This window comes from Elephantulus edwardii, unplaced genomic scaffold, assembly GCF_000299155.1.
Source record: "Elephantulus edwardii isolate Elephantulus edwardi_28Jun2011 unplaced genomic scaffold, EleEdw1.0 scaffold00037, whole genome shotgun sequence".
Classification (NCBI taxonomy): domain Eukaryota; kingdom Metazoa; phylum Chordata; class Mammalia; order Macroscelidea; family Macroscelididae; genus Elephantulus; species Elephantulus edwardii.
Genome location: NW_006399787.1, coordinates 2,292,281 through 2,305,085, shown reverse-complemented (window position 1 = coordinate 2,305,085; position 12,805 = coordinate 2,292,281). Strand labels below are relative to the sequence as shown.

The following is a 12,805-nucleotide window of genomic DNA, read 5'->3' as shown; positions in this document are numbered from 1 at the left end:
GAACCAACTCATAGCTTGGGTTCTGGCAGGTTTTCAAGGGATAGAAATCGAATCAGATGAGACCGCTATGTTTCTCCCATGGAGAAGCTGATTGATTTGAACCACATGCCTTTGAGTTGGTAGCACAATTCCTGATCACTAGGCTGCTGAGGCAATACAGGGTAGTAGCATTAAAAACTCAGCTATTCGGGGAGGAAAGATCTGGGTTTGCGACTTCTCACATGCACGATGTTGGGGAAGTTAGTCAATCTCTTTGTTCCTTAGTCTTTCATTTAAATCATTAAAATAGAAATAAGAATATTACCCTTCTCATAGAGTAGTTGTAAGAATTAAAGGAGATAATGAAAAAGGATTAACATAATGCCTGGTAAGTAGTAAGAATTCAATAAATTGTAATGAAAGGCTTTACCCAAAAGGATAACACGATCAGTTTGTGTTTCAGCAAAGTCCCTTTAGAAGCAGTATGGAAGACGGATTATCGAGAAGGCAAAATAAAGCACAGCAAGTACAAGACTGTATAGGTGAGATGAAACAGCTGACATCCTGAAACTAAGAAGAAAGTAGATGGGACCATTAAAGAAATATCATTTCCCTATAAATGGGCAATACATATATAAACTAACTAGATGAAAACAAAAAACATTTTGGATTTCTTTCATGTTTTAGGTTTGGATGTCTGAACAGAGGATGAATGTCACTAATTGAAAGAAGAAAGAGGGAGGTTTTGAGGGGAAGACAAATTCACTTTTAGATACTATGCTGACTAAACATTCTGTGGGGCCACACATAGAGGTGTCTAGTGAGCAAGAGTGTACCTACAGGGTAGAAAGTCAGGAGGGAAAGTCAAATTCTAATTAGGACTCATCATATCTAGGTGATGTTAGCCATCACCTAAAATGATATAGCAAGCCCTAGTCTAGTCCTATGGGACTGTATGGGGATCCTAGAAAATACCAGTTTACAAGAAAAATAAACAAAGGGAAGAAGATTCCAGTAAGAAGCATGAATGGCATGTATGGCAAAAGAGCCAAGAACAGAGGGGTGGAACGAAAATCAGGGAAGTCTTTCAAGAAGGAAGAGGAAATAAACAGGAAACAAATAAGATAAGCAATGGAAACCACCCCTTGACTAGCTGAGGGATCTGCATGTAATCCAAGGAAGGTCAATTTCAGAAGGCATTTTTCAGTGGGCAGAGAAATAAGCATCAACTGGAGTGTGGCAATGAGTGCAGAATTGTTTTTAAATAACTCTAGAACCTTAGAAAGATGAAAATAATCTAGAATTGTCTATTATCACACTGAAAAAATAATTTCCAAAGACATTTTTTTAAAACACAGTAAATTGTAAAGAAAAGTGAAACGTCTCCTAATCTTCAAAGATGTCTACCAAAAATAATTAGATTTTACTAATAAAAATCTAATTTATGTTTTAAAGCTTCAAAACATGAGAGATGTGTCACAGATATCTTTTTTCCAACAAAATGAGATTTCCCACAAACATGATGAAAATTTTAAAAATAGTCTGAAAACTTGGGATTTTAAGTTTTAAAATTAAACAGGAAAAAAGATCAAATGGCATTTCATTTCAATACAAAAGTTAATTAAATTTAAGAGACTATATTAGGATCACTCTTGCCATTTCCCAACATATTCTGGCAATATGGAAATTCTACATCTTGTAACATATGCAGTGATGTGTGGGGAAGGAAACATTGAGAATAGTTCCCTTCCCTAAAGGGAACAGAAGACCGTACAGCTTCCAGGAATGTCTCCATTAATTTGGGCATTCAAGTAAGAAGTTTGATTCCTGAAATGATTTCTAAGTTGAGCAATCTAGATTCATTAAACTCAGTGCTGTTGAGTCAGTGCAGTCAGACAGAAAACAACTCTCCCCCAGGTTTTTGAGTCTATAAATCTTAATATGGGAGGGGACTGCCAATCTTTCTCTCATAGAATCTGTGACAGATTCAAATTATGGGATATGAATAGCCTTGGGTTTACCAGCACTACTCCTTATGGACTATGGTAAGAGCTTCTTAAGCCCACCAGGCTGGATCCAGCTCATAGTAACACTCCACAGGGTTACCAAAGCTGTCAATCTTCACAGAGAAGAATGCCTGTCTTTTGTCCACAGAAAACCTGGTGCATTTGTACCAATGACCTTGTGGATCGTGGCCTGACACATGATGTGCTATGCAAATAGAGCTCTTACTGGGATGAGCATTATTAGAAACTGGTTACCCATGGGGGACAGTGTTTGGTGGGACTCCCCAGCTTAAACAAGCTTGGAAGCAGGAGTGGCATCCACTTCTGTAAATAGCTTGCCTCGGGGAAACCCTACGAACATGGAGAAAGGATGAGAGTCACTCAACTGTCAAGGACTTTCGTTCACAGGGTCGCTATGAGTCGCCTACGACTCGACGAAACTTAACAATGACAATTAATACAATCTGAATATCATCAGTTGTTATATAATTCTTTTTCTTGGATCTCATAGAATAACTCATTTGCATTATGTTTCATTCATATAAATTGTGTTCCATCCAATCCCTTATTTGCATTGTGTTTCATATAATCATTCATATACACTGTATTTTATGTAATTACCATTGGTCTATGCCTATTATTACACCATCTGTTCAAATTCTCATTTAATCTTTCCCATACTTTCCTCCTTCCCCAAATCTGTCCACTAAACTCTGTTATCCTAAAGATTTCCATCCTTCCCCTTTTTCTGCCCCTTTCCTCTTATCCCCTTCCTCTTTTGAACATTTATACACATCCTATAAAAATCTTATATTTTTATAATAATGGTCTTATTGCAGTATTTGGTCTTATACATGAGGCTGAGTTTGCTCACTCAGCATAATGCTGTCCATACTATACCATGTTATATGTTGTTGTTGTTGCTGTGTGACATCAAGTCACTTGTGACTCATAACGACCCTATATACAACAGTCCTGAAACCTGCTCTATTCTGTGCCAACCTTACTGTCTCTGACATGCCTATCCTCATTGTCTAGTTACTGAATCAATACATCTCATCAAGGGTCTTCCTCTCTTGTGCTGTCCCTCCAACCTCCCAAGCATGCCCAAAGTATGTCAGATAAGGCCTCAGAATCCTTGCATCCAAGGAGCAACCTGGTTTCACACTCCAGGATGAACCTGTTTGTTCTCCTAGCAGTCCATGGTATATTCCAGACTCTTCTCTAGCACCACAGCTCAAAGGCATCAATTCTTCTATCATCCCTAGTCATTGTCCAGCTTTCTAACACATAGCAAGCAACCGTGAAGAGTATGGCCTGAATCAGGAGTCCCTTATGATCTATAGTATTTTATAAAATCATTATTCCTTAGTAACTATCATAGTTTTTTATAAACCTGAACTTTTAGAAAAAAATAAAGGCCAAGTCATTAAATTTCATAATCAAAATTAAGATGTCCACTGGGCAGGATTCTAACTGGACAAACAAACCTTTCCCAATCCATATAAGAAAACGCCAGTCAGATTGCTCAAAGATCCACGACTACCTCTGGGAGGTGATTACTACTTGCTACTAATTTCCAGATAACAAAAATAAAAAGACAGGTCCGTAATTTTGACTATTCATATGTATTGAAAATTGAAATAAGAACAAGTTAAAAACCATAGAGATATATGCAATCTAAAATAAGAAAAAACACACAGCCACACACGGTTAGATAAAGGTATGAAAGCAAACTAGGAAAATAATCCACTATTGGCTTTACTGGTTCTTCCTACGAAAAAGGCCAATGAGATGAGCTAATTGAAAAGAACTTAGAAAGCAAGCAGAGATGATAAAACAATTGAATGTTAGAGTATGCTGAACCTGATGAAAAACAGCACAACCTTCTGTGTGAAATCAAAAATCAGCTGTAATTAAGCTGCTCTGGACTCACAGTGACCTCGCATACATAAAACCCACAGAACTTTCAATGGGTGACTTTTTAGGATGCAAACTGATAAACTTTTGGTTAACAGCCAAGCACAGGAGTAGCTTGCACAACCTGAGTTACACTTTCTAAGAAACTCTAAAAGACCCGCACATTTACAAATCAGAATTTTACCTCTCCTAAGCCTCCAGTCATCGGCTTGCACCTCCTGATGGCTGGACTGCTGCCTGGAAATCTGAGACACTTGATGTTGTAAACCCTTTCGATCACCTTCTGCTTTTAGTAACTGTGCCCGTAGCTCTTCGATCTAAATACAAAATGTCAAAAATGAAACTGTTAACCATTTTCAAAGGCAGGATAAACATTAGCTCAACTTACAAAGCATTTCCAATTCTTTCTCTTGGGGAGAAAAATGACTTCTCATGAGCTACTATAAATACAAGGAGAAGCCAAGCTAATCTCCCCACTATGCCAAGGACAGCAGAATTGTCTCCCGTTCCATTTCTTCATTCCTTCCATCCCCTCCATGAAGAATGTCTTATCCTATTCATTGTTCATTATGAAAAAAAAAAAATAACAAGTGAACACATTTTTAAAAAATAAAACAATTTAACTTCATTTTACTCAACACAGACCTCCATTATTAACATCACAAATTCACTTCCAGTTATAAACTATATATTTTCACTTTTTTTACCCACTGAACATCGCCTACTACAGGTAGTCCCCAACATACAACGCATTTGAGTTATATGAACCACATGCAAGAATATATACGCTTTCATGATTGTTGTTGTTAAGTGCCATCTAGTCACCTGCGAATCATAGCGACTCACAGCTCTGAAGCCTGCCCTAACCTGAGCAAGTCTTACTAACTCTGACACCCTTACCCTCCTACATTTACTGTGCCAGTACATCTCATCTACGGTCTTCTTCTCCTGCATTGTCCGTCCATTATTCTGAGCATGCTGTCCTCCGCCAAGGACCAGTTCCTTCTGGCCACGTGTTGTTGTTATGTGCCGTCGAGTCATTTGTGACTCATAGCGACCCTATGTACAACAGCCAGAAATCCTGCTCTATCCTGTGCCAATCGCACTGCCTCTGAAACACCCATCCCGATTACCCAAGTCACTGAATCAATCCACCTCAAAGAGGGTCTTCCCCTCCTGCGCTGTCCCTCCACCCTCCCAAGAATGATGTCCCTCTCCAAGGACCTGCCCTCCTTACAACATGTCCAAAGTATGTCAGACAAAGCCCCAGAATCCTTGCCTCCAAGGAGTAGCCTGGCTTAACCCTCTCCAGGATTAATCTGTTTGTTTTCTTGCAGTCCAGGGTACATTCAATACTCTTCTCCAGCACCATAGCTCAAAGGCATCAATTCTCCTTCTATCCTCCATAGTCATTGTCCAACTCTCTGATGCATAACAAGTGACTGCAAAGACCATGGCCTGTATCAGACACACCTTAGTCTCCAGAGTGACACCGCTGCTCTTGAGAACTTTAGAGAGGTCGCTAACAGTAGACTTTCCCATCACAATACTTTTTTTTATTTCCTGTCTGCTGGTGCCAAGAGTGTTGACTGTGGAGCCGAGCAAACTAAAGCTGTGAACAGTCTCAATCTCTTCGCCATCCATCCTGAGGCTACCAATTGGTCCAGTGGTGAGAATCTTTGTCTTCTTGACATTGAGCCTCAGTCCATACTGAAGGCTGTGGTCCTTGACCCTCTGCAGCAAGTGCATGAGGTCCTCCTCAGTTTCAGCAAGCAGGGTTGTGTCATCTGCATAACGCAGTTTGTTAATAGATCTTCCACCAATCCTGACGTCACACTTCTCCTCATAGAGACCAGCCTCTCAAATAATCTGCTCTGCATACAGGTTGAAAAGGTATGGAGATAGGATACATCCCTGGCGTACACCCTTCCCAATTTTGAACCATGCAGCGTTACCCTGCTCTGTTCTGACAACTGCCTCTTGGTCCATGTATAGGTTTCGCATTAGCACGATTAAATGTTTGGAATTCCCATTCTTCTCAGAGTCAGCCACAGTTTGTTATGATCCACACAGTCAAATGCCTTTGCGTAATCAATGAAATACAGATAAACATTCTTCTGGTATTCCCTGCTTTCACCAAGATCCATCTAACATCAGCTACAATATCCCTAGTATCAAGACCCCTTCTAAACCCAGCCTGGACTTCCGGCAATTCTCTGCTGATGCGCTATTCCAGTCATTTTTGGATTATCTTCAGTAGAATCTTGCTTGCATGTGAAATCAATGATATTGTTCTGTAGTTTCCACACTCTGTTGGGTCACCCTTCTTTGGAATGGGAACAAATATAGATCTTTGGCCAAGTGGTTGTTCTCCAGATTTCTTGGCACAACTTGGTAAGCACATCCAGGGCAGCATCTGTTAGCTGAAATATGTCAATTGGTATACCATCTATTCCTGGGGCCTTAGTTTTTGCTATTTCCTTCAAAGCAGCTTCAACTTCTTCCTTCATCACCATAGGCTCTTGCTCATATATTATTTCATTAAATTCTTCTGCATCTGCCAATTCCTTTCGATAGAATGACTCAGTATATTCCTTCCATCTTCTTTTAATACTTCCTGGATCATTTATATATTCTGCTTAAAGCATCCTTGATTATAGCAACTCTAGGTTTGAATTTATTCTTCAGTTCCTTGAGCTTAAGAAATGCTCAACAAGTTCGGCTCTTTTGGTTTTCCAACTCTAGTTCCTCGCACATTTCATTGTAATATTTTGCTTTGTCATTCCGTGCTGCCTTTTGGAATCTTCTGTTCAGCTCTTTAGTATCTTGAATTCTTCCTTGTGCTTTGGCTTGTCTATGCTCCAGTGCAATCTTTAGAGTTTCTTCTGACATCCATTTTGGTCTTTTCTCCCTCTTCTGTCTTTGTAATGACCGTTTGTACACGTTCCCTATGTAAAATAGACCTTCAAAATCCTAGCCTCCATGGAGCACCATGGTTTCACCCTCTCCAAGATAGATCTGTTTGTTTTCTAGGTGATCCATGATATGTTCAATACTCTTCAGCACGACAACTCAAAGGCATCAGTTCTTCTTCTGCCATCTTTAGTCACTGTCCAACTCTTCAATGGATAGCAAGTAATTGGAAAGCCTGGATGAGGTGCACCTTAGTCTCTAGAATGACATCGTTGGTTCTCAGGACTATGTTAATTATGTTAATTATGGAGCCAAGCAAGCTGGAATTGTAACAAACTCAATCTCTACTCTACCTATCATGGTGCTACTAACTAGTCCAGTGGTGAAACTCTTTTTCTTCTTGATGTTGAGCTTCAATCCATAATGAAGACTACAATCTTTGACTTTCTGCAGCAAGCACTTCAGGTCCTCCTCAGTTTCACCAAGCAAGGTGTGTCATCTGCATACTGCAGGTGGTTGATGAGTCTTCCTCTAATAATATTAATGACATATAATTTTTGGCATGATTTTCTCATGTTTTCATTTTCAAAGTTTCACTTGCAAAAAAGATTGAATTTATGAATATACTGATTCTTAAAAAAACAGTAATAATGGAAACTAAGGAAAAAAATAAAAGAGGTTTCCAACTTAAATCTGAGCCAAATTATTATGGTGTCACAGGAACAGAACCTAAAAGATGTAGACAAAGACTGGGCAAGATTTTTTCACAAACTAGAATGCAGAAGAGAAAGAAGTAAATGTTGTTGGCTACATTATGAACTCCTTGAGTTAGTGAACTGTCTCCTCATCCAGCATTTCCATAGAAAGTATGTTAACTTGTACATAGCATTTACTTTCTCAATGGCTGTTAAACAGTTTGTTATTAGGTGCTGTCAAGTCGAATATGACTCAAAGCAACCCCATGAACATTAGATCTGAATTCTGCCCTATTCTGTGCTATCCTCATCAACTCTGCCAAACTAGAACGTATTGCTACAGTCCCTGCATAGATCCATCGCACTGAGAGGCTTCCTCACCTTCACTGACTCTCCACTTTTGCAACCATGATGTCTTTCTCCAAGAACAGGCTGCTCCTAACAACAGGATCAAACTCTGTGAGTTGAAGTTCCGTCATTCTTCCCTTTAAAAAGCATCCTGACTACACACGATCCAGGACATATTTGTTTGTTATTTTGCTAGTCCATGAGATATGCAGTGCCCTTCTCCAGCACCAAAACTTAAAGGCATACATACTTCTTCTGTCATCTTTATTCACTCATCCAACATTCAGATGCATAGCAAGCAACTGAAAAGACCATGGCTTGAATCAGGCACACCTTAGTCTTTAAACTGACATCCTGGCTCTTCAACACTTTGGAGAGGTCCCTAATGGCAGACTTTCCAATTCCACATATATCTTGATTTCCTGGACCTGACTAAGATGAAATCATTGACAACTTCTACCTTTTCTCCATTTATCATGATGTTGCCTATTGGCCTAGTCATGGGGATTTTCATTTCCTTGATATTGAGATATAATCCATACTGAAGGCTGTAGTCATTGACCTTTTTGAGAAAATGCTCCAAGTCCTCTCAACAAGTAAAGCTGTTATCATCTACATAACACACACTGCAGAGCCTTCTTCCAGTCCTGATGCCACATACTTCTTCACAGAGTACAGATCCTCAAATACTTTGGTTAGCATAGAAATAAAACTAGTATGGAGAGAGGATATAGCCCTGATGCATACCTTTCCAGTTTTTAAACTATGGACTGTTACTTTGCTCTGGTCAGACAACAGCTTCCTTGACTAGGTATGTTGTTTTGCTGTTATGTGCTGTCGAGTTGACCATGACTCATAGTGATCCGAAGAACAGCTGCTCTGAATTCTGTCCTTTACTTAGCCAATCTCACAGTCTCTGACCTACCCCCATTGCCACAGTCACTGTGTTGATCCACCTTATCCAGGGTCTTACTTTCCTGTGCTCACCCTTGACCCTTTTAAACATGATGCCCTTCTCCAAGGACTGGTCATTCCTGGCAATATTACCAAAGTATATTAAGTATGTGAGATGGAACTTCAAAATTCTTGCCTCCAAGGAGCAACCCGGTTTTACCTTCTCCAAAACAGACTTGTTTGTTCCCTTGGCAGGGCATGGTATAATCAATACACTTCTTCAGCACTACAATTCAAAGGTACTGATTCTTCTTCCACCATCCTTTGGCACTGCCCAGCTTCTCTAATACACAACAAGTAACTGAGAAGATCACAGCATGCCTTAAGGTGCACCTTAGTCTCTAGACCGACATCATTGCTCCATAGCACTCCAGAGAGGTCCCTGAGAGCAGAATTTCCCAAAACAACTCATCTTTGATTTCCTGACTGCTGGTGCCAAGAGATGTTGATTGTGGATGCAAGCAAGCTGTAATTGTTAACAACCTCAATCTCTTCTCCATCTAGCATGGTGCTGCTAATTACCCCAGTGTTGACAATCTTTTTCTTCTTGATGTTGAGCTTCAACTGATATTGAAGACTGCAGTCCTTGACCTTCTACAGCAAATGCTTCAAGTTCTCCTCAGTTTCAGCAAGTAAGGTTGCATCATCTGCATAATGCAAGCTGTTGATGAGTCTTCCTCCAATCCTGATACCACATTCTTCTTCATAGTCCAGGCTCCCAATTGACCTGTTTTTCATAGAGATTGAAAAGGTATAGAGAAAGGACATATCCCTGATGCCCTCCTTTCTTGATTCTGACAAGCTAAAGTCACAATGCCAATGGAACCACAAAAATACCTTGCTTCCAAAACGGAAATCAGAGATTATATGTCAGTGTCAGGGAAAAAAAAATATAATCAGAATAGAATCACATACAAACACAAGCCACCACAAAGGAAAGCCTGGATTCTGCCAGCATTCATTCCATGTGGCCACTGGCTCCAGAACAAAGACAAAGAACAATTTTAAATCCTGTGTAAAACAGGTGGTGCAGTGTATTTCCAACAGCAACTGTCAAAAGATAATAACCCTTCTGAACATCAATGATACCTGACACTTTTGCCTACCAAGCATATTACATAACTGAATTTAGACACACACACACACACACACACACACACACACACACCCCTCCAAACAGCAGAAGACACATCTGCTATTTCTATTACACATGGCCAAAAAGCAAATTAGACGTTCAGATGCCCTATTTATTGATCACTGTCATTGTCGCGTGCCATTGAGCCAGAGCCAAGCCATAGCTAAACCTTTAGGGAGTTTTTAGGAGTCTCTCAAACAGAGGAGATTGCCCCTTCTTCTCCCTTGGAGTAGCTGGTGGATTCAAACTGCATACCTTTGGGATTGCAGGGCACCTTCTTACCATTAGGCGACCAGAATGTACAACAAGACATCTATTTAAACTTACAGAACTTTAAATATCAGACATGCCCAACTCCTGTTACAGGCTAGTGGGTTGCAAAATGTTATGCTCCAAAATGTAGCTTTATCTTTGGCTGAAAGAGGGTAGGTAGCATCTCTAAAATAATGACACATTCAAAGGAACTACAGTATGTCAAGGTCTACTTTATGTATTTTCCTTCTTCACTCTTCCAGGCCTCCTGGCATAAAATTTCGCTCTTGGGGAACTTTTATCTTACACAGCCAGTCTACCTGCACTGCCCACGCTGTGAGAGATAAGGAGGCAGCTGTAGCAGCAAACAGCAAGATAGCACTATCACAGTGGAAAGTTGTACCTGTGTTTTGTACCAGATTTCTCCGAATCTTCCTACAAAGATTTCCATCTTTTGCTGATGTGTGCTACTGTAAATTCATTAGGAAAATACTTTTCTAGGCCTCCTTTTTCTTTTTCATTTGGCAGAAGAAATGCAATTCTGATTTAACGCAAATACATGCTGCAGTAATTTACATAGACCTACCTGGTTCATCAGTGTTTCTCTGCTGCCTTCTGATTGATTCAATAACCGTCTAGATAGCTCCAACTCTTGTTCAAGCTAGAAGCCATAGAAAGATTCTTAAGAGACCCAACAGGACAGAAGATAACTAAGTTATCAGAGGCAAAGTCTAAGAGGAATTTTTCAGAAGCTATTTACTGTTAATATGAAAAGGCCAAATATCTTGCTAGAAACAGAGGCCATTGCGTTCATTTTTTAAATGTAAAATTCAATGTAAAATCACATTACAAAAAATAAAATTAAATTAAATGTAAAATTTAATGCAAACTCAACAAAACAACCCAGACCTCAGGATTCTGTTTAAGACTCTCCTTCTGGGCCTCTGTACTTAGATCACTAAACCAAGGATTTTGTATTTCACAATCTCTAAGTTCCATTCCAAGGTGTCCTTATGGTATAATGGTTAAAAGCTCAGGTGTTAACCAAAATGTCAGTAGTCTGAACCATTGCACAATGGAAAGATGTGACAGTCTGCTGCTGTTGAGATTGGTGTTGTCACTCTATGTGTCGTGGAGTCAGAACTGGCCCACAGCTGACCACAAAGCAGATTTTCCGAAGCAGTAAACTGCACCCATCTTTCTCCCGCAGAGCAGCTGCAGGATTAGAACTTTGAGCTGGCAGCTCAATTCCTTCCCACCAGGCCACCATAACTCCCTTCTAATAAGATTACAGCCTTGGAAATTCTACCCAGCAATTCTACACTATCCTTCAGAGCTGCTATGAGTTGGAATCAATTCAATGGTAGTGCAAGAATTATTTTGGACTTAGGTCCCTTTCAGCTTTAAAGGACATAATAATTAGCATAGAATCAAAAATGTTTTTTTAAAAACTATCACATATAGTGTCAAAATAATTATGCAAAATAAACATGGCAGGGACCCAATAAATCAAAATGCATTTCATATAATCAGTGATCTCCTAATGCCTAGTATTTCATTTTAAAAGATATTTTTTTAAGTACGAGAATAAGAACTTAAATGTCTCTTAAGACTGTTGATATTGTTAGGAATCATCAAGTCTGAGTACCACTCATATTGACTTGATGAACAACAGATCTGAACTCTGTCCAATCCTGTGTGCCATCCTCATCATTTCTGACATACTTGTGCCCACTGCTACATATGCTATTAGATATATATGCATGGACACAGGACAGTTAAGTAACTAAATTCCTACAACGTCTGAAAGTCCCTAGACTACTAAAGTTGAAAAATGTAGTTGAGAACACCACAGTTTGTGAAAAACCCAGAGCTTATTAAAGCCCTTGGGTGCTTGAACGCACCAGTGACAACTGGAAGAAAAGATCTGACGATCTGCTCCCATGAATGTTACAGGTGGAGACACCCCACGGAGCAGTTCTACTGTGTCATACAGGGTTTGATAAGAGTCGGAATAAACATGGAGGCATAAAATGGATTAATTTCAATTTCTCTCAGTCAGGTTGGCCTTGGTTTAAAAAAAAATGCCAACTTATATTGAGATGGTTTTTACTTGGATTAGTAACACTTGTAATAAGTAATAATTTCATTGCATTTTATAGAAATATTTATATTTATATAAAGAAAGAGAGAGCGCATGCGCAAAGGCACGCGGTTTGAGTCTATCAACTGCTCCGTGGGAGGAGGACGGGCAGTCTCTTCCCATCCGATTAACTGACTCTCAAACCCGCAGGAGGCTCAGCTATGTGTCAGTATCTGGACTGTAGTGATGATAAATGAATCCACACAAGAAATAAAATCGCACAGAAGTATAAAGCCACACATACACCCACAGAGAAGTATATGATAAACTGGAGAAATGTGAAGAAACACTTTAGGGCTGGACCAGTGTGAATCTCCCTAGTTTTGATGAGGAATATTTATGCGAAATGTTGCTAGTGGGGAAAAGTGTGTGACAAGTACATGAGATATCCTTATACATCTGTTTCAAGCAGTATCCAATGAATCTATTATTATATCAAAATAAAAAAGGGATTTTTAAA

General features: G+C 39.5%; 1 protein-coding gene across 1 annotated transcript in view; it reads right to left on the bottom strand.

Moving 5' to 3' along the window:
• Window positions 1-12,805, bottom strand: part of CEP128 (centrosomal protein 128kDa) — a 597,902-nt gene that overhangs the window by 456,396 nt on the left and 128,701 nt on the right. The window contains exons 9-10 of the mRNA XM_006884767.1: window positions 10,789-10,863; window positions 4,090-4,222 (exon numbers count right to left, since the gene is read on the bottom strand). Of these exons, the coding sequence (XP_006884829.1) occupies window positions 4,090-4,222; window positions 10,789-10,863 (208 nt within the window). The remainder of the gene's footprint in view (window positions 1-4,089; window positions 4,223-10,788; window positions 10,864-12,805) is intronic.